General features: G+C 39.3%; 2 protein-coding genes across 6 annotated transcripts; one reads left to right on the forward strand and one right to left on the reverse strand.

Moving 5' to 3' along the window:
• Positions 1–5260: 5260 nt before the first annotated feature.
• On the forward strand, positions 5261–8798 carry LOC108664327 (glucose-6-phosphate exchanger SLC37A2-like). Of its 5 annotated transcripts, none has more exons than XM_018150899.2 (2): positions 5261–5424; positions 6602–8798. In XM_018150899.2, exon 2 carries the CDS (start codon positions 6942–6944, stop codon positions 8214–8216), a length of 1275 nt encoding a protein of 424 aa, XP_018006388.1. In that variant the 5' UTR covers positions 5261–5424; positions 6602–6941; the 3' UTR covers positions 8217–8798. The 5 variants fall into 5 exon arrangements, with proteins under 5 accessions (XP_018006388.1, XP_018006392.1, XP_018006391.1 ...); XM_018150903.2 differs by lacking the exon at positions 5261–5424 and adding an exon at positions 5730–5747; XM_018150902.2 differs by lacking the exon at positions 5261–5424 and adding an exon at positions 5969–6123.
• Positions 8799–10533: 1735 nt separating this feature from the next.
• On the reverse strand, positions 10534–14647 carry LOC108664325. Its single transcript, XM_018150896.2, has 2 exons — positions 14282–14647; positions 10534–11577 (listed from the first exon to the last, which is right to left on the reverse strand). The coding sequence occupies exons 1-2, from the start codon at positions 14645–14647 to the stop codon at positions 10585–10587; spliced, it is 1359 nt and encodes a 452-aa protein (XP_018006385.1). The 3' UTR covers positions 10534–10584.
• Between the last annotated feature and the right edge of the window lie 5255 nt (positions 14648–19902).

Raw genomic sequence — 19902 nt, forward strand, 5'->3', positions numbered from 1 at the left:
ATAGAGTCAGTCGTTACTCGTTGGTTGCAAGAAGGTAGGGAGTCGGTGTACTTCTTGAGGTATAGTGATGTGGGCTCATGTTTTGTCAAGTGGTGCTGGTGGTTTATATTTTGTGAAGTGGGGCTTGAAATATACCAGTTCAGCGTGGAACGCTCAGGGTATACGAAAATCCGTCGTGGTCTGAAACTGATAAGCTACGAGGCTAACTGTAGCTATTGCATGCTGAGGCTGGGCGTTGGCTCAAGGCCACGTTCAAGAGTGAATTTTGTGGCCAACGGCAACACCCCCAAGTTGAAGCAGCATTTTCTACGACTAAAACAGTCAGTGGATGTCCATAATGTGGATGAGTTGTGACAACTGGCGAGGTGTACGTACAAGAACTGCTAGTATACCATTTGCATTTTTTTGAGTTGCACACACTTTTACCTTGAACACAACCTATTATGAATGACTTGAACGTATTTACGAGAGTATGATAGGAGATAAGAGATATTAAAAAATAAAGGCAATGGAAATATCAGGACTACACCCCTCATCATTTAGTGTCACCTGTTATTTTCATTTGAACCTAACATGGGAGCGATAAAAAGCAAACGTGTCTCCTGAATCAGAATCAGAATGTTGACATGGAGGATTGTCCCCTGTTGTCCAGTTAACCTTTTAAATCAATCGTCCCGTTGATAACGGTTCAACCATCTCTTCGTGATCAAATAAAATGTTTAAAATAACATCTCCATTTCATGCTTCTAGCACAAATTTAGTGGTCATTTCATGCAGGATTCTTAGTAAAATTTGGTAAATTATTACTATATGAATGTTGAAAAAACTTTCATGCCTGGCATGGCTGCAAATCAAGTTGAATTGATAGTATTTATCAAGAGGCTTCACTATAAGCCTGACTATAAATCTTCAACCAATCTACAAATCATTGGAAATAATTTCACTTTTTATTAGCTGTATTGAAATGTAGAATTTTATAGAATAGAAAAGAAGTGTCGTCCCATATAAAAGAAGAAATATGCCCATATGAAGAAATTGGCTCATAGCCTGTTGCCGATTCTTGTACTTTTCGTGACTTGATTTACGTGGGTGACGTTTCGTGACTTGATTGCCAACTCGTTAACATCACAACTGAAGCTCTCGTGTCAATTAATTCATAAACTTCTCAGGTATCTCTCATGAGTCAAGTTTCTCGTGTGTGTCAACTGGACGCACAATATCAGCAGGAAAATACTGGACACACAATATCAGCAGGGAAACACTGGACGCACAATATCATAATGTGAATTTTAGATAACAATTTCAGCATGTTGACATAAGTAGAAAAGCTAAAGATGTAACTTAAACTTCATTCTTTCAGTCGCTCAAAGCAAAAGACGGAAGGTCTGAAGGCAACGAAATTCCCAGTAAGGTTAAGTTGAATAAGTAGGGTTAAGTTGAATTCCCCGTAGTTGAAGCAGGAATTGGTATTAAGCAATGTTGAACGGACGAAGTGGTGAGAGTTATCGTCAAAATGTGACTGAAGCGNGGTTAAGTTGAATTCCCCGTAGTTGAAGCAGGAATTGGTATTAAGCAATGTTGAACGGACGAAGTGGTGAGAGTTAGCGTCAAAATTTGACTGAAGCGCTTAATTGTTTGGGAGGTGAAAATACTAGACATTCGCCAATACCACACGAAACTTTACTTCTGTGAACATTGGAGTGGTTCAGAGAAAGAATGCTGGGAAACTAAAACATTCTATTATATGGGTATAATCATTGAAAACTCCTGTTTTAAGTACAAATATAAAATATATTTTTTCTTTACACTGAACACTGAAAGTGAGAAAATGCAAGTAAAAATATATGTATTGCGAGGGAAAGGTCATCTCGGAATTGCTTCGTACACCAGCAAGAGGGAAGAGAGGGTAAGACCACCGAGGGCAGGCAGAGGGTTGGAGGGTCCAGGGAAATGATGACGTCAAGAGCATAGCGGAGGCGGGGGTGGCGAACATGTGAACGACACACGCGGCGTTCACGATAACTTCTTGTGGCGCTCCAATAACGCCGTGCGAACGCTTGTCTTTATGAACGTTAACGCAGTCACGGAGGTAATTTAAGGTCCTGAAGGAATAGCAATGGATTTAAGGACCCAATGTCCTTACCACGCGTCCTTTTTGAGGTAAGTGCGCATGCCCGACGTGTTGTAAGAACATGCGGGGGCTGTGACGCTCCACTCAAACCGTTGCTAAAGCGAAATGATTTTGGAAACTTAGCATGACACGAGCTCAACGCCGCGACCTCTCATAAACTCAGCGCCAGTCCTGCCCTCAAACTCCAGGCTCGCACAATTGCACAGCTTTCTTCTCTAGCCCCCTTGACACTTGCTTTTTCCTCTCTCCTTAACTCCTACACTTCTTCTCTCGTTAACTTACTCCTTCTCTCCTTAACTCCTACCTTAACTCATACTCTTACTCCTTCTCTCTTTAACTCCAACACTTGTTTCCTCTCTCCTTAACTCCTTGAATTACTCTTTCTCTCCTTAACTCCTACACTTACTCCTTCTCTATTTAACTCCGACACTGATTCTTTTTCTCCTTAACTCTTACACTTGCTTCTTCTCTCCTTAACTGCTACACTTACTTCTTCTCTCGTTAATAAGTAAGTAACGTTAACTACATGACGTTACTTTGCTCTCCCAACGTCATATATGCTCGTGGAGAGGCCACTGTGGTATACAGGAATTTTGGGTTACAATGACTATTATTATTGTTTAAAATGATGATTAAATCGGATGACGCGCGTTTTGTTATGATTTAACAATTCGCTAATAGCGTGAGGGCTTGACTGCTGATAACATAAAGACACTCTCGCTCGGTCAAGATTTCACACTTGCACACTCAAGTGGTCGGGAGTTTTTATCATAAGCTAAGATAAGAACAGCCAGTAACTGAGTAATAATATTGTTACATGATGGGCATTAGTTTAACCAAACATTTAAGCCAATTGTAGTTTTATTTTGTATCACACCTATTACATTAGGAGCAATTCATGGCAGAATGATTTTGAAGGCATGTTAGCTATATTTTTATGCGGAGAAAGATGTGAAATTCTTTGCAAGTGAGAATCTAATTTATTCTAGAATTTATTTAAATAAATAAGACTAAACATCCAGTAACCGGGGCGCGAGGTACACATCCACTTACAGGGCCAACGAGGACACAAAAATGTCCTTCGAAATTCTATTTGTTCGCCACCAGTCAAAGTGCTTCAATAATCTCGTCGAATTTCCTCAATCAATGACTGCTTCGCATCCTCTGCTTGCAAGCACTGAGCTTTTAATTTACTTTCTGACTCCGTAGAGCCTGTCATGTTTTCTTTCAGTTTGCCACCTTTTGGGTCACTCAGTCCGTCGAACACTTTTACTGTCATTTGCCAAAGAAGAATTCATTGGAGAAAATAATCCAGAATGAAGTTTTGGTACGGTTATTGGAGGCAACCGCTGAGCTGACGTTTGGATGAAAGTAATTCCAGCAATATAATTGAATTATCAAGGTCTATTTTTTACTGTAATGCAGATCAAAATGCGCAAACAAAAGAGAAGGTGAATTAATTTTTTCTCTGGTTGAATTCCTAATCTAGACTTGGAATACAAGTAGATGTTCATTTTATAGATGTCAGCAGCTGAGGTCATGAGGTCCGCCAGCAGCATGTCTCCCCACGATGTCAGCAGGCAGCTGAGATCATGAGGTCAGCCAGCAGCATGTCTCCCCACGATGTCAGCAGCTGAGATCATGAGGTCAATGAGGTCCGCCAGCAGCATGTCTCCCCACGATGTCAGCAGCTGAGGTCTTGAGGTCCGCCAGCAGCATGTCTCCCCACGATGTCAGCAGCTGAGGGAGTCATGAGGTCTGGCAGCAGTTGGATCTCGATTCAATTTTTGCGCCGCTGAACGATTAACATTTCAAGCGTTGACTGCAATCGAACGATTGTAGGGTCAATCGGAGCACACTTTATTATCAGTAATCTTTCTATTTAATTGACTCTTCTTTGTGGTATTTATTTCGCGAGAATGAATTATACACAAAATGATATCTCGACTCATTATGAAAATATTCCAATAAATAAATGAATCAACAGATTTTGGCATGTGTCGAGATATTTTTGAAAAATCTAGAGAGTGCGCAAAAAAGTTTATCACGCTCTGATATATTATATATTATTATATATACTCAAAAGCATCATTTTCGTCTTATTATTGTTCAGAAATTATTTGTGCATATTTCACATGTTTGCTAAAATTGTAAGATCATAAAAAATCTGAGAGCCAAAGAAAATAAAATAAATTGAACAAATCGTCGTATAAATATTTTCAGATAACAGCTCCACCATCGGTTTAAATATTTAAATAATACAAGTACAAATAAGAGTGAGAAGCCAAATTTAAATAAAAACTTAAATATCGAATCTAAAGGCCAAGAAACAGAATAACATATCGATCAACAAAAATATACGAAAATTCCAAAATCATTATATCCGAGGTAACATTGCACCTTGCTATGCACACACAATTCATAGCGTGATCGGAGCTTATAAATACATATTTCCTTAGGCTAACATAATATCATACATCGGGGGCGATTGGAGCCAAGCTTTTAATTAGTTTCGCTATTAAAATGCTTCGATCAGAAGGGATCCATATTTTCTTCACACCACATGGAAATTATTCGAGTTGAATGTTGCTTCCATGGTTGAACTAATACAAGGTTGACCCACGCGCAGCTGCGCCTTGCGTATGTCATTTGTTATTCTCCCGTGATGTCACCTTGGTCGTTGTGACGTCAACTTATGATGTCACCCTGTGATTCAAACTGATTTGCAACACCCGTTTTGCTTAAAATAAGACTAGTTGCAGTAAATAAAATCTTTCGGGCCATTTTAAGAGGTCAATTTTTCATGATTGAACTAATACAAGGTTTTCCCTAGTGCAGCTGCGCCTTGCGGATGTCATTTATTATTCCAACTTATCTATTACGTCACCTTGGCCCCAATGACAAGGTTCTTATTTGTAGCGCCGGTTTTGCTTAAAACAAGACTAGTTGCATGCAGTAAATAAATTTTCTTGTGGCATTTTGATGAGGTCAATATTTTTAAATGCTTCCAAACATGACATAAAAACAATGTTTTTATCAATACTATTTACATTTGTGCCCACATTGACGTCACTCTAGAGATGCGCAGAACGGCGAAAAATCATCATCGTGGGTCAACCTTTTATTAGTTGAACCATTGTTTGCTGCTGCGTCGTTTCTGCAAAAATTTCAGGGGTCGTTAAGAATCGTTAGCATGTTTTTCTTGCAAATATTTAAAACTTTTTGCAGTTGTCTGATAAATTTGTGTTGTCTAAGTGGGGAAATTTTTCCAATCTCACGATTCAAACCAGAAGGTGATTTATGTATTTTACATCGTCAAAATAAAAATTTTCAAAGTATTACGATGAATTTTATTTTGAGATACTGGTTTTAATTCAAAGAAAAATTATGCATGAAATTTACGCACGATAATTCTATTTCTGTAATGGTATATTTTTCATGATTGGAAATTTTTAAAAATTTCTGACTTACCAGAATCGGTCATTGTAAACATTTTTTGACACCTCATCAGATTTTTGTTGCGTTTTCTGCTTTGTTATTCTAAATAAAATGAAAATTTTCTTCGAATACATAAATTTTCATTTATAGGACCATAGAAATATTTTTAAAAGTCAATGTGAGCTTTTTGGATATATTTTGTTGAGAAACATGATTTTAGCCTAGTACCTAGCAGGCTAGCAGCTACCGTAGGCCCCGAGGCCGTAGCTGTTTCTTTTTCAGCTGTCAAGGACAGGACAGATTACAGAGACAGGCCTGGACAGTCAGGACTCAGACTCTCAGGAGCTGAATAACAGCTATGTTTTAGACTTTAGAGACTTGGCTTCCTTGACACATTATCACATATATATATGACATATGAACACAAACTTAGTATTTCAACATCTTTTTGGATTTTTGATAAAAAATCCATTTTAAATTCATGTAAAATCCTTCAACCCTGCTACCTACCTGAGGCTACCTCCTTAATCCTTATTGATTATAGGTGGCAGTGGGTAAGTGGCTAAGTGCATGTACATACTGTATAGAAGGCAGAAAATAAAGTTTCCAGTGAATTAATAAAATTAAAATTGTTTTTCCAGATGAAAATTGGCTATTTGGTCAAATAGGCAAAATTATCTAACAAAAAGGCTAGCTAAAGGTGGCTGTTAAAAACTTAATAGTAGAATGTTTGACTAAATGTTTGGCTTATTTGCTAGTCTTTTCCGGTTTGAAAACAACTTGCAAGGCTGCAAAGTTCTTCATAACCCCATTGTAAGGCAGCTATGACCTATGAGTGAAGTGTAAGATGCTGAAAATTTAAGATACTACATGTACATGATCATGTTTATCATTTGCTGAGGTACTGGAGCTTGCCAAATCAAAACTATTCAGATGAGTTGTGATTCCTATAATTGTATATACCGTATCAAATTTCCATGTGAAAAATCCTGATGTTTGTTAGCTTAGCTCTAATATTTTTTACTTTTTCAGAATTGGGAAGTTTCTAGTGCCAAGAATCTAGGGCTGGTCCAGACAGTGCTGAATGAGGAAGATGCATCCACATCACATGACTGATGTCTCTGCTTCACGACATCTCAGGTCTTGGAAGATGATGCTGATCCCAGTGGGACATTGATCATCATTTAAGACTTTTGAAAAAAAAAACATTTAAAATTTTCAATGATATTTTGTGCCTTCTAGTTCAGGACAGAACTTTTTCATTGACCAAAGTTGCTGGTTGTTTTGATTAATATTTGGAATTAATTTTTTTTTTATTTCTGTAGTTCTGTTTTTCTATTGTTGATCTTTTCATTACAGTACTAAATTAATTATGGCAGTTATTCCTAAACACTCCAGTCGTTATCTTATTTTAGCCCTATTGTGGTTGGCTTATTCAAGTAGCTATCTTCTTCGTAAACCACTGGCACTTGTCAAAACTCACATGATGTCTGAATTTCGGGTTGATTTGACTATCATAGGCTTCTTAGATGTAGCCCTTTTGTTACCCTACTCTGTTTTTTCTCTCACCATAGGCTGGTTAGCAGATTCATTTGGTGCTCGTATGGTCCTTGGGGCTGGGTTGTGCTTAGGAGCTACTTCTTTTGCATTAATTGGCCAAGTTTCATCATTAAATTCCATTTTCTTTTTATTATTTGTAACTGGTGCTTCACAAGCTCTAGGCTGGCCTACTTGTAGCTCCATCCTAACAGATTGGTTTCATCATTCAGAGCGTAACTCTGCATTTGGAATTTTTGGCACCAGTGCATTTGGTGGAAGTGTTCTAGCCACTTATTTGGCTGTGTATTTGCTGGAGGTGATGCAGTGGCAGAGCATATTCATATATTGTGCAATCATTCCTGGTGCATGTGGCCTCTTAGTTATTTTACTAGCAAAATCACCTAAAGAATACAAATTGCTCCCAGTTGATTCTGATGACCAAGACTGTAAGGATAAATTAGCAAAATCAAGCGAATCGTTGACTTTCTTCCAGGTAATGAAGCTACAGCTGCTACCTGAGATTTGTTTTAGTATTGTATGCAGTAAGTGCGTGCGTTACGCAGTGCTGCTGTGGCTGCCAATGTTTCTACAAAAAGGTCTTAACTACTCGACAATGTCAGCAGGTATAGGCTCTACTGCATATGACATAGGAGGTGTTGTTGGTAGTCTTCTAAATGATTTATTGGTTCGCTACTTTTTCCGTTCAAACAATTTTTTTGCTTCCTACATGACTAGTATTCTTACATGTGTATTCTTAGGATTATTTACCATGAGTGGGCATTTAGGAATAAGTATGCACATGATATTGCTGTTTTTAGCAGGTCTCTTCAACTCAGCCACAGACATCTTGCTCACTGGTCCTATTGCCGCCGACCTGGGCGTTCAGTATGACGCCCGGGTGGCGGTGAGCGGTGTAATTAACGGCATGGGTTCTTTAGGGGCGGTAATACAAGGACCAATCGTTGGCTGGGTGGGCACCACTTGGGGCTGGACGGCCGTGGTGCCCTGTCTCATTATTCTATCGGCTGTGGGTGCTCTCGCCTCGTTCAGAGCCTTCCGAGTGCAGGGTCAAAGATATCATCTTGATAAAATGGCAGCTGAAACGTGACCAATCTCATACTCGAATCTTCGTTCTTCATTCCAAATGTTTCAACCTTCTTTCGTTCTAGTCCCGTTATTATGATGTGGCTCTAATGGAATCCCCGCATATTCCCGCTAGTGTTGTTATATTGTTGTCTAACTTGCCTTATTGATCGAAGTATCCATACTCGAGTTATATAGTACGGGACATTTTCTTGGCTACATTTGTCATTTAGTATATTTAGACGGCGAGTAAAGAAGCTGCCATTGCCAAATTACTGGTAGGAACAAATAAACTGAGATGCCTTTGGCTGTAAACGTCCATTTGCAAAAGCATTAAAGTGCTCTTAATATTGCTTTAAGTTGCGTTATTTTGATCAAATATTTATTATTATCGGAGCTTTAAGAGATATTTTCTCAGCTTTAATCTCGCTCTTGACCTCCTGTCTAACAATAAATTATGTGTCATGGCATAAGGAATTCGATTGCTACACACGACAGTTTATGATAGTGAAACCAACTGCGAAGATGAACTTTTATTTAGAGGTCTATGAGTTAGATAGTTTGACTAATCTATAAGTTAATACCTACTCGGCTGATGGTTACAGAGATGTACCTACAGCCTCAATGAACTTTTATTTAGAGGTCTATGAGTTAGATAAGTTGACTAATCTATAAGTTAATACCTACTCGGCTGATGGTTACAGAGATGTACCTACAGCCTCTATGCACATCCACGCCGCAACCATTTCGGTCGTAACAGCTGCGTGTTTTTGCAGTTGGAGATTCTATGTGCAAAAAAAGTTATTATGTGAATATTTTCGGGTACATTATTTGTGTAGGCTGGGCAGTTGTGGGGTTCAGTTGTATAGGCAGAGCAGTTGTGGGGTTAAGTTGTATAGGCAGGACAGTTGTGGGGTTACGTTGTATAGGCAGGACAGTTGTGGGGGTTACGTTGTATAGGCAGGATAGTTGTGGGGTTAAGTTGTATAGGCAGGACAGTTGTGGGGTTACGTTGTATAGGCAGAACAGTTGTGGGGTTACGTTGTATAGGCAGGACAGTTGTGGGGTTAAGTTGTATAGGCGGAGCAGTTCTGGGGTTACGTTGTATAGGCAGGGCAGTTTTGGGGGTTAAGATGTATAGGCGGAGCAGTTTTGGGGTTAAGTTGTATAGGCGGAGCAGTAGTGGGGTTACGTTGTATAGGCAGGGCAGTTTTGGGGTTAAGTTGTATAGGCGGACCAGTTTTGAAGTTACGTTGTGAAGGCAGGGCAGTTGTGGGGTTAAGTTGTAAAGGCAGAGCAGTAGTGGGTTGAGTTGTTGTGTAGGCAGGGCAGTTCGTGGGGTTAATTTGTATAGGCAAGGCAGTAGTGGTGTTACGTTATATAGGCAGGGCAGTTTCACCATTACACTACTTTTGAGCATGAATTCTCATTTCGACGAGTTGTCTTAAATCTAAAAAATCATGTCCAGTTGTTATCACACTCTACGGAGGAAAATTTACCGCTTGTGTTTTGCTTTTCACAGTTTTTCTCATTTCTTTTCACCTTGTTTACGTTCTTTCTAGCTTGTCCAATAAAAATTGTCAGGAAAATCGTTTTATTTGTTGCAACGTAAGCTAAACGCTACAGGAAGCTGTGGGATTCGCGATTACTCAATATGGTATATCACTGATTTTTTTGCCTGAACTTAGAACTACTTAAGTGTTATGTTCATAATCAAACTTAGAAAGTGAACTCGATTGAAATTGGTACTGCATCGCTCAATCGTGAATTAAAATAAGGTTAACTCAAGTCTCACGTTTAGGTTTGAGTTAAAGGAAGCCAGAACAGGACTTAACGTTAATTTTACGAATGTAATTACCGTAATTGATGGTAATTTCAATTATAAGATTTATATTATTAGTTTATATTATTAGCTTAAACTTGGTAAATGGGTCTTCCAATACACCTCGCTTGCTTGCTTGCTGTACAAATGAAAATCTCTATTATGTTGAATAGTCAGGAATTGTATAACCTCTTCGGGAAATAACTTGCGAGATTTTTTCCGCCCCCAGAACTTCTAACAGATTAGTCTAGGTAGCTGTTGAAACGAGCGGCTAGGGTTGCGGCTAACACTTTCAACGAATTTTAGCTCAACTTTAGTTTTAGAAGACTTAGAGCAGCATCCTGTTTAGTATTATACAATTCAGATTACCTTAGTTCACAATCGAACCCGTACCAATGTTCTGAAAAATATACGGCCTGTATTAACTTATCACGGATTTGAATCAAGACCGTGTGCATAGTTTGCTTTTTTTACGTCAAACACTTCGTTGACTGATGAAGTATTATAAATAAAGTTTAAAATTGATTAAGTACTTTTCCTCAATAAATTTCAAGTTAAAATCATAAATAAACTAGTACTCCTCGTTGAAGAAGGAGTCGGGAGTTTCTTCAAAAGACAAAGTTGAGGCAATGGTTTTACCGTGCTGAGCGTTAACTTCATCATTTCCCACTCTATTAAAATCCGAATTCCTTTTACTGCCTTTGATCTGATCCTCGATGGTGCCTGTAAGGTGCTGCTCGTTTTCTGAATTTCTGGTCAAGAAACCAAATTTGTCGTTCGAGATCGGACGGAAGGAATTTAATCTTTGTTCCCTATTTACTAGTGTTGGATTAATGCCAAAGTTTGGTACTGAAGCGGGCTTATCTGATGCGAATGAAGGCTGGTCTAATCCAAACGTTGGATTCGAGCTGGATGTGAATGGAACTTGAGAAAAGATCTGTCCTGGTGCAGCAAAAACAAAGAAGGGGTTGTAAGGATACCGAGTTGGCAAGTAGAAAGGGTAAATAGGCTGGCTTGGGGAAAAGCTATTGCCGAAATTTGGAGGAATGGTGGAAGTGTCTATCACGCTGGGTGGAACGATACCAGACGAAGAAACTGATATTGGCCTCCTATCAAATCCGAAAACTGGTCCATCTGCGTCGTGTGAGTGATCGGGTCCTGCAGAAGTAAAATGGAAGCCATGGTTGTCTGCGAAGTGTTGGTCATTGACGATACCGTGACCAGGACCTAGATTATAGAGGTAACTGTTATCTGCGGAAACGGGATACCGACTTGAAGGATACCTGTTCCCATTGACAGGATTGAAGTAGTCGGGATATTGCTGAGGAGACTCAGTAACATAGAATCCTGGTTTTTGTTCATAGGTGATGGTTGGGTAGTATCCAGTACGGTCAGCGTAGTACCTTACTATCAATCTTCTTCCATCTGGTAGGTCCACAAAATATTGGCCCTGAGTGACACCTTGTTGCCGGTTTTCTACTTGCCCGAAGTACGTTCCCGTGTTGTCGTCTGCCACGCCGTACCCGAAGTTGTACCCATGGTTGTACCTGTCGTCGTAGCTGACCTGTGCGCAAGCATAGTATATAAATATAAAAGACAAGTTAAAATTTTCCGCGTAGACAAATAGATGTTAAATACTGGACTTTAAGGGAATGATAACTGCACGAACAAACATACATAACAGATATAAATAAATGCATGAACATACGATATTGAACAATGAATTTGAATATTAATTTCATCACAAGCTAAAGTCTGTCTCTTATACACATCTAGATGTGTATAAGAGACAGGTATAGGCAGGACAGTTGTGGGGTTACGTTGTATAGGCAGGACAGTTGTGGGGTTACGTTGTATAGGCAGGACAGTTGTGGGGTTACGTTGTATAGGCAGGACAGTTGTGGGGTTACGTTGTATAGGCAGGACAGTTGTGGGGTTACGTTGTATAGGCAGGACAGTTGTGGGGTTACGTTGTATAGGCAGGACAGTTGTGGGGTTACGTTGTATAGGCAGGACAGTTGTGGGGTTACGTTGTATAGGCAGGACAGTTGTGGGGTTACGTTGTATAGGCAGGACAGTTGTGGGGTTACGTTGTATAGGCAGGACAGTTGTGGGGTTACGTTGTATAGGCAGGACAGTTGTGGGGTTACGTTGTATAGGCAGGACAGTTGTGGGGTTACGTTGTATAGGCAGGACAGTTGTGGGGTTANCTAGACAAGGCCATGCAAGAGCATATGTTTAGTCTTAAAATGCCTCGTACCCTACGGAACAACTGATATCTAGAATCGATTTTAAATCTACAGTCGGTTGAAAAGATCTGATCAAAAGGCCAGTCTAGTCAAGAAAAGCACAAGAATCGGCGACAGGCCTATCCAGGCCCATTCTTTAATGCCGAAGATACTATACTATACCTACTACTACAATATGCAGATTATCGAAAATAAAATTTCTCATATCTAGAATAATTTAAACTAGATAAAAAAGCGTAAAACCTTCATAGAATCTGTGTTGCGCCATGAACGTGCAAGCTTGTTTATTTAGCGAGCTCGCACTCGAGTGTTGAATTACCTATATATAGAGCGTGCCTTCAGGCCTGCAATGAACAATTTTACACCGCTCGCTGCTCAGTTACTTTCTTACTGAAAGCAATAAGGCTGCTCCTAGCTTTCACCTTTCACTTATGTCATTTTTCTCCAGCGTAATTGAAAGGCGTGCCCGGAAATCGCAAGTTTTTCAATCCGTAACACATTCGCATCGCTTTATTCCATGTTTTATTGTTGAAAACTTTCCAACACGACCCCATGTCGGGCTATTTAATTTATAATAATAATAAATAATCAGCGTTGCAGATTTATCCTGTACGCGATTCTGAAAATCGCAGAATTATCACGGCTTATTTCGGGTCTCGAACACGCAACACTGCTTCAATTCTGTACCTAACCTTTACTCACTGGGCCACCCTGCCTACTTGCGTGAGCTATACACCTATACTTTATTGTATTTTAACTCCAAGCAATCGGTAGCTCATTTAAATGAATTAATATTGCCCCAATATTAAAACATGTGGCATCTATATGAAGTAATAGCATCTGTAATACACATTTAAATAATGTGTATGTAAATGTAATTCATCTCTATATACATTTGACCCTAAAATAAAAATAAATAAATAAATTAGTGAAAATCAGTGCACTAAGAGATAATATTTTTACTATATATCGTTAATCTATTTTTCTATATTAGCCTGAAGCCAATTATTATTAAAAGTCCTATTCAACCATTAGTCTACTGATACACTAACGATCGTCATGCTATTCGTGCCACATGCTGGGCAGTTAGAGTTTCCCACAGTTAGCCAAAGCGTCAATATTTTCAGTACTGATACACTAACCGTCGTCAATGTTATTCATACGTAAAGGCCTTACAGATTAACCGTTTACAAAAGGTTTCTACCCCAGCCGTTGCGCTCGACGCATCAATCACCCCACTGCTAATATCCCCCTTAGCGTCATCACTTTCGCTAAGATGCACAGCGGCGCAGGGATTGCGGAGTAAACAACCGCTAATTGTTAACACTTCCACGCGAGAGGCGAGCGTTTGTTTGATTGCAGTGATTATTATGGTTGTAAATTGCTGAATAAAGATAATTAAATTATGGCCACTGCAAACCGTTTGCAGGATATAAATAATAATAATATTAATAATAATAATAATAATAATAATAATAGCGGTTTCAGCGTTTATAAGGCCGTAGGCCTGTCGCCGATTCTTAACATCGCAGAACATTCACAGTATTTTGAGGTCTCGAACTCGCAACTCACTGCTACAATTCTGCTGTGCTTAACCGCCCGGCCTCCCCGCCGATTCTGACCAGAAACTGGCGCACAGAGCTGGGATCGAACCCGCGCCTCTCTGCGTCAATCTTGGTACTCTGAACTGTAACCAGTGGGCTAACCTGCCCATTGCCCAATATTAAATATTAATGCCAGATTGAGCGTCTAAATTGGAATAGGAGCTGCTTGGTCACATGTTTGATTTTTTTTTACACATTTATGATAAACACTTTTACGGCAATGTCTCGATTAGTTCTTGTTCACATGAAAAAAATCAAGAGCGTGTACAGTTGAAACCATAGATGAAATCGTGTTTGGGTTGCAATGGATAGAAGCATGGCGATATTTTATTTATGTTTCGTATAGGCTTTCCCTTTCAGAATATCAAAAGTAACTAGCATCTCATGCAACGACAGATTCCAATGCGTCACTCACCGGATCGTAAATATGCTGGGGCGGTCGATACGAGTAGCGGCCTCGAGAGGGCCTCGGGGAGTTAATCTCCGGTCGAATAGGTGGTGGTGCGCCCCCTAGTAAAGGCCCTGGGCCCAGCGGTAGAAAATTGTAGGCTTGGCCCGGGAAGCCGAACTGCTTCCCCTTTTTCTCAAGCTCAGGAACGACATCTTCTTCATCGAATTCAACATTGTTTTCATCAATTCCAGGATCCTCGTTGAGATCGAGGTGGACCTCAATGGACCCTGGCGAATCGAATGATAAAATTTCTTTTACTCTCTTCCTCTCGTAAGTCTCTGATAAATCAGCAGACGAAATGCTTCTCCCTCTCGATGTAGGTTCATGCATATCAGGTGAAACTTCATCATGAACATCATATTCATTTGAATTTTTTGGAATTCCTGTTTTCAAAGGGTCACTTGTCGCCGTTCTGGACAAAAGTGCACGATGTGCATCAGGATAGCCGTAGGCGTTGTCTTCAAGTTTCGGAATATTTTGAGGTATTGAGTTCAACTGCGACTCAATTCCAGGACTCATTTGTTGAAAACCTGACTCCCCAATTGGGCTGAAGGTTGAATCTACGTTGAATGCTGGAACACACGTTTCCTTGTTTTCTGAACATAGATTTTGCTCAGCCTGAGTTCCGTATGTTTTATCAGATCCCGGTTCTACAGATCCTGCTGTTGTTACCATCGTTCCCCGTACCACCGTATCATCGCTAAGCAGTGAACCAAGCTGAAACTTTTTGGTTCCTCGATCAGGATTCTTTAGTTCAAGGAATTTATTCTCCGAGAAGTTTGGCTTCACGTCTAAAATTCTGCCAGGCACCAACAACTCCCGAGGATGATCGTACTTTTCGCTGTAATATGGCAGCGAACTTCTTTTGAATGAAGGTTCTCCTTCGGCCTCAATTTGCTCTTTTGTGATGGTATTGGCTTCATCTTTGACTAGTTTATCCAAATCAGGGGAAGCAATATGTTCGCTTTCGGGTTCTAAAGTTTTCTGCTTATCCAGTATATCGGCTAAAATCGAGACGGAATTCGTCGTATATTCGGTTCGAACTGAATTGAATCTGGGGGTGTAATTAGAATTAATTTTCCTTGGACGCAACGAATTGCGCTTTTGTGTATTTCTTCTGCGCTTATTCCGCAATCTCCGTATAATGGTAGGAGGCTTGTTTATCGTTGATCCGTTCAGTTCCGTCGATGTCTCATTCATTGTAATAAACTGATCTACCTGTTCTTTTTGTTTATTCATTCTTATCTCACTCTTAGTCAATATTATTGAAGGCGTGTCAGTGATTTTATCTTGGGATGCAGTTATCGCTGGTGTAGGAGTGGTGATGAAGTCTGAAGGTGCGTTTGATTGCATAATAAGCTCATCGAGGATATTAGGAGTTCTTCCCCACTCATTAGTGGAATTTTCAGCCAATTCGTCACCTAGAGAGAAATGATTCGTCAAAAAAACCTGTGACGTATCTTTTTCCATATATTTTCCTATTTTATCGTCCGACGTTTTTGAGTTCTCAATGAACGAGTCCAAAACCTCGGCAGGCTTTTCATACTCATCGGGAACAACAGATATTATGTTCTCAATATCAACAGATGTCACTGGAAGAAAGTTGGGTTCGGTTGCTTCGGATAAATGAGTCACAGTTGTAAACCCATTTAAACTATCACTCAACTGGCCAATATAATTCTGTCCAGACTCCAATGATGTTGTATTTTGGATTTCCGCTAATGGTTCATACTCTATGCTTCGGAGTCCAACTTCCATTTTTGACGTCACTGTAGCTTGTTCCCTTAGTAACTGAGTATTGGTATCTGTCATTGGTGACTGAGTCGCTCTGCCATCAGAAATGTTCAGGTCGGTCGGTACAGAAGTAGCAGGTTCAAGTTCATTATTTCTCAACGTGCTTGGTGGGGCGGAGATGAGGCTAAGAGATGCTGATTCGTTTGCACTTGCCGTGCAAAGAATCAAAGCTCGTAGAAGCAGCAGAATCATCTAAAGAAAAGAACAAAGCAAATTAGAACCAAATTATAAGAATGTTTCGAGTCCGAGAATAATTCTGCAATGCATACATCTTAATGCACAATAATGGCCACGACAAATTCGTACGTTAAATTGATTCACACGCAGAATTAAAACGCCCATTCTTTTGAGCGAAGAAACTTCTTTGTACAATCTTCAAAATATTTCTTCAAATACACAGTCCGGTTTTGTTTCATGCTAACTCGATGAAATAAGATAGTATTATGAAACATATTAAAAATCACAGCAAGTGAATTGCGCCTTCAAGCGATCGAGCAGCAGTGTCAAGGGCATAGCGGCCTACAAGTGACTTAATTTGGCACCAAATTTTAAATTAAAAATTTTGAACTGCAAAAAAGCTGGTATCCATGATACTTTCTGCCATGAAGTTCTATATGGTCTAACCCTGGGACACAACAATGAACGGCAACTAAAAAGGTACAATCTTGCTACTCTCATTAATGGCATCATGACTCTAAATAAGTACATAGTTTGCAGCGCATTTGAAGAAATATGATCAATATTGGACCAAGACGCATTCACGGACAAGGAAGAGTGAGAGTTCGTGATAGCGAGAGCTCCCATCGCGCGCATCGCTCCATCGTTCACACTTGAGCGCCGACAAGATGCGGGCGGCGGTAGCCCGGATCTTGTCGGCGCCTAAACTTGACCTCGAAACCAACTTTCGGTGTTCGGTCATCTGCATTCTTCTTCGATGGAAATCTGTGCTTCGCTCAGCGATGCGGTGATGGCGACCTTCACAGTTTTGGCATAGGGGATTATTCGTGAGTTGCTTATGTTGTAGCAACATACAAGATTGAATTGCCGAGAAAAATTTGTTAAAACAAATTCTTAACACTTGAAGCGATAGATGTGAAGAAAAAAAAATTTCTCACACTAATGCAGAGATATTTTGTCGAAAATAATTCATTTAATACGCTGCAAAGCTTTCCTTTCGATGCATCGCAGAGTTCACCATATATATATTACGCCATTAGGTTTGCTACCTTTGACCTAAAATGAAGTACAGAACTCAATACTGTAAATGAAAATAAAATAGTCAAAAGTCTAATTCGACATCGAACGAATTTTGAAAATGTTGACTTGAAAGATTTATATCCAGTGTAAATAATTTAGGTCATCATAGTATGATTTTTCTGACAAATACGGCGCAATCGTCAGAAGTTGATCAACATCAGCTACACGACAACGATTTTTGACCCCTGCCGCTCCTGTGACGAGACTTGCGTGCCAATTTTTCTAGCAATTTTGTTTTCGTGACCGCGTAAGCCGAACACCGCAAGCCTCTAAACTATCTGTTGGTTCGCTAGGTTTTGACCATCAAAATGGTTTCGTCCGTCAAGATGGTTTCGATAATTAAAAGGTTTAGACCATCAAAATTGTTTCAATTATCGAAAGGGCTTCGACCATCAAGATGGATTCGGTTATCAAAATGGCTTCGACCGAAATAGTTTTGACCATTAAAATGGCTACGACCATCCACAAGATTATGACCATCAAAAAGGTTAAGACCATCCAGAAGGTTACGACCATCCAGAAGATTAAGACCATCCAGAAGGTTATGACCATCGAGAAGGTTACGACCATCCAGAAGGTTACGACCATCCAGAAGGTTTCGACCATCCAAAAGGTTTCGACCATCCAGAAGGTTTCGACCATCCAGAAGGTTAAGACCATCCAGAAGGTGAAGACCATCCAGAAGGTTACGACCATCCAGAAGGTTTCGACCATCAAGACCACAAGTTAGTGGTGGTTGGTTCCTACACGCGTCGCGCGTTCGACCTCGCGCTCGGAAGAGGAGCGCACTGAGCGGAGCCACGAATCCCGGAGAAGTTCGGAGGTCCGTGAAGGATAAGAGCGAGTTTCCGTGTTGCATCGGATGCGTCCCGTAGGTCGGAGCGTTAAGAACCAATGGCTACCTTAGTGTCACAGCATGGCATGAACCTTTTCAGACTGCATAATTTTACAACGTTGATACTATACTCTTACTATACTACTGTACTATTTTGATATGTACAATACTATGCTACTGTACTATTTTTATATGCTCAATAATATACTACTGTATTATTTGATATGCACAATACTATGCTACTGTACTATTTTTATATGTACAATACTATGCTACTGTACTATTTTGATATGCACAATACTATGCTACTGTACTATTTTGATATGCGCAATAGTACTATGCTACTGTACTATTTTTATATGCACAATACTATGCTACTGTACTATTTTTATATGCACAGTACTATACTACTGTACTATTTTGATATGCACAATACTATGCTACCGTACTGTACTATTTTCCTATACACGATACTACTACTGAATTCGTTGATTTAAATTATCAGAGAGTCGAAAATTTAGAGAAAATATCTGGTCACTTATCGCACGCGTATAAATCAGCCAAATTTTGCCGTCCAAAACTAATATTATACTACCGTACTATTTTGCTATAAACAATACTATACTACTGTACTACTTTCATATACGCAATACTATACTAACGTACTATTTTCATATGCACAATACTATACTACTGTACTATTTCAAAATACACTATACTATACTACTGTGCTATTTTAATACAAACAATACTATACTACTACGCATATTATTTCAACATACACCATATTTTGTTAACCGAGCGAGGTCAGCACGAGCTTTCCCTGCTGCAGGCGCCCGAAACACATCGAATTTGAAAATATGAGATATCTTACAAACACATCAGAACTTCTTCATTCTCTACGGATCAGGAAACCATAAAAAATAGATGAAGCAATGACAAGAAAAGTCAATAGGTCTGCAGACAGCAAAATAATTCAATAAATATATTAACTAATCACATAATCGATCGATAAATAATCTACAGTACATCTGATTGCCGTTCAAGATATTTTAAATCCAAGTATAAGATTGGAAATCGCATTATTTTTCGAATGTTCTATCCATAATTTATTTTTAAATAATTGTAAGTTTGAAGCTTGCCACTAAAGATATATATTGACTATTTAACGCGTATTCATAATGCCAATTTTATAGAAATCTTGCGTGGACCAGAAATTTATCCAAAATCTATTATGTTATAAGCAACGCTGGGCTAAGTTAACAGTCCATTGACTATCCATTAATTATCGAATGAAAAATTGAATTTTATCATAATTTAAAATGTACTGAAGCTAAATTGCTTCATCAAATAAATAAATATACAAATTTTATGTGGGGAGGAATCATTGTCAATTGAGAAATGGAGATTTGAACGGGAGTTTTCAAATAAAGATGACAGCCAAACTTGACTTAGAAGTCGATTAGGTAACAAAATTCTAAAATCTCTCTGACTGTTTATTTTAATAAAGAGGGAATTATGATCACACGTCTGATATAGCGGTACCAGCTTTCCCGATCTGCTCATCGGCATCATACTAACGCATTCTCCATTCAATTATTAAAGTTAGTAAATAAGATCTTATGGTTCCAACAGTCTAGCAGCGAGAAAGATATCGTCGAGCTTTAAGATGATAGATTTATTAACACACGAGGTCTAA

The sequence above is a fragment of the Hyalella azteca genome, unplaced genomic scaffold, assembly GCF_000764305.2.
Source record: "Hyalella azteca isolate HAZT.00-mixed unplaced genomic scaffold, Hazt_2.0.2 contig17640, whole genome shotgun sequence".
Lineage (NCBI taxonomy): Eukaryota > Metazoa > Arthropoda > Malacostraca > Amphipoda > Hyalellidae > Hyalella > Hyalella azteca.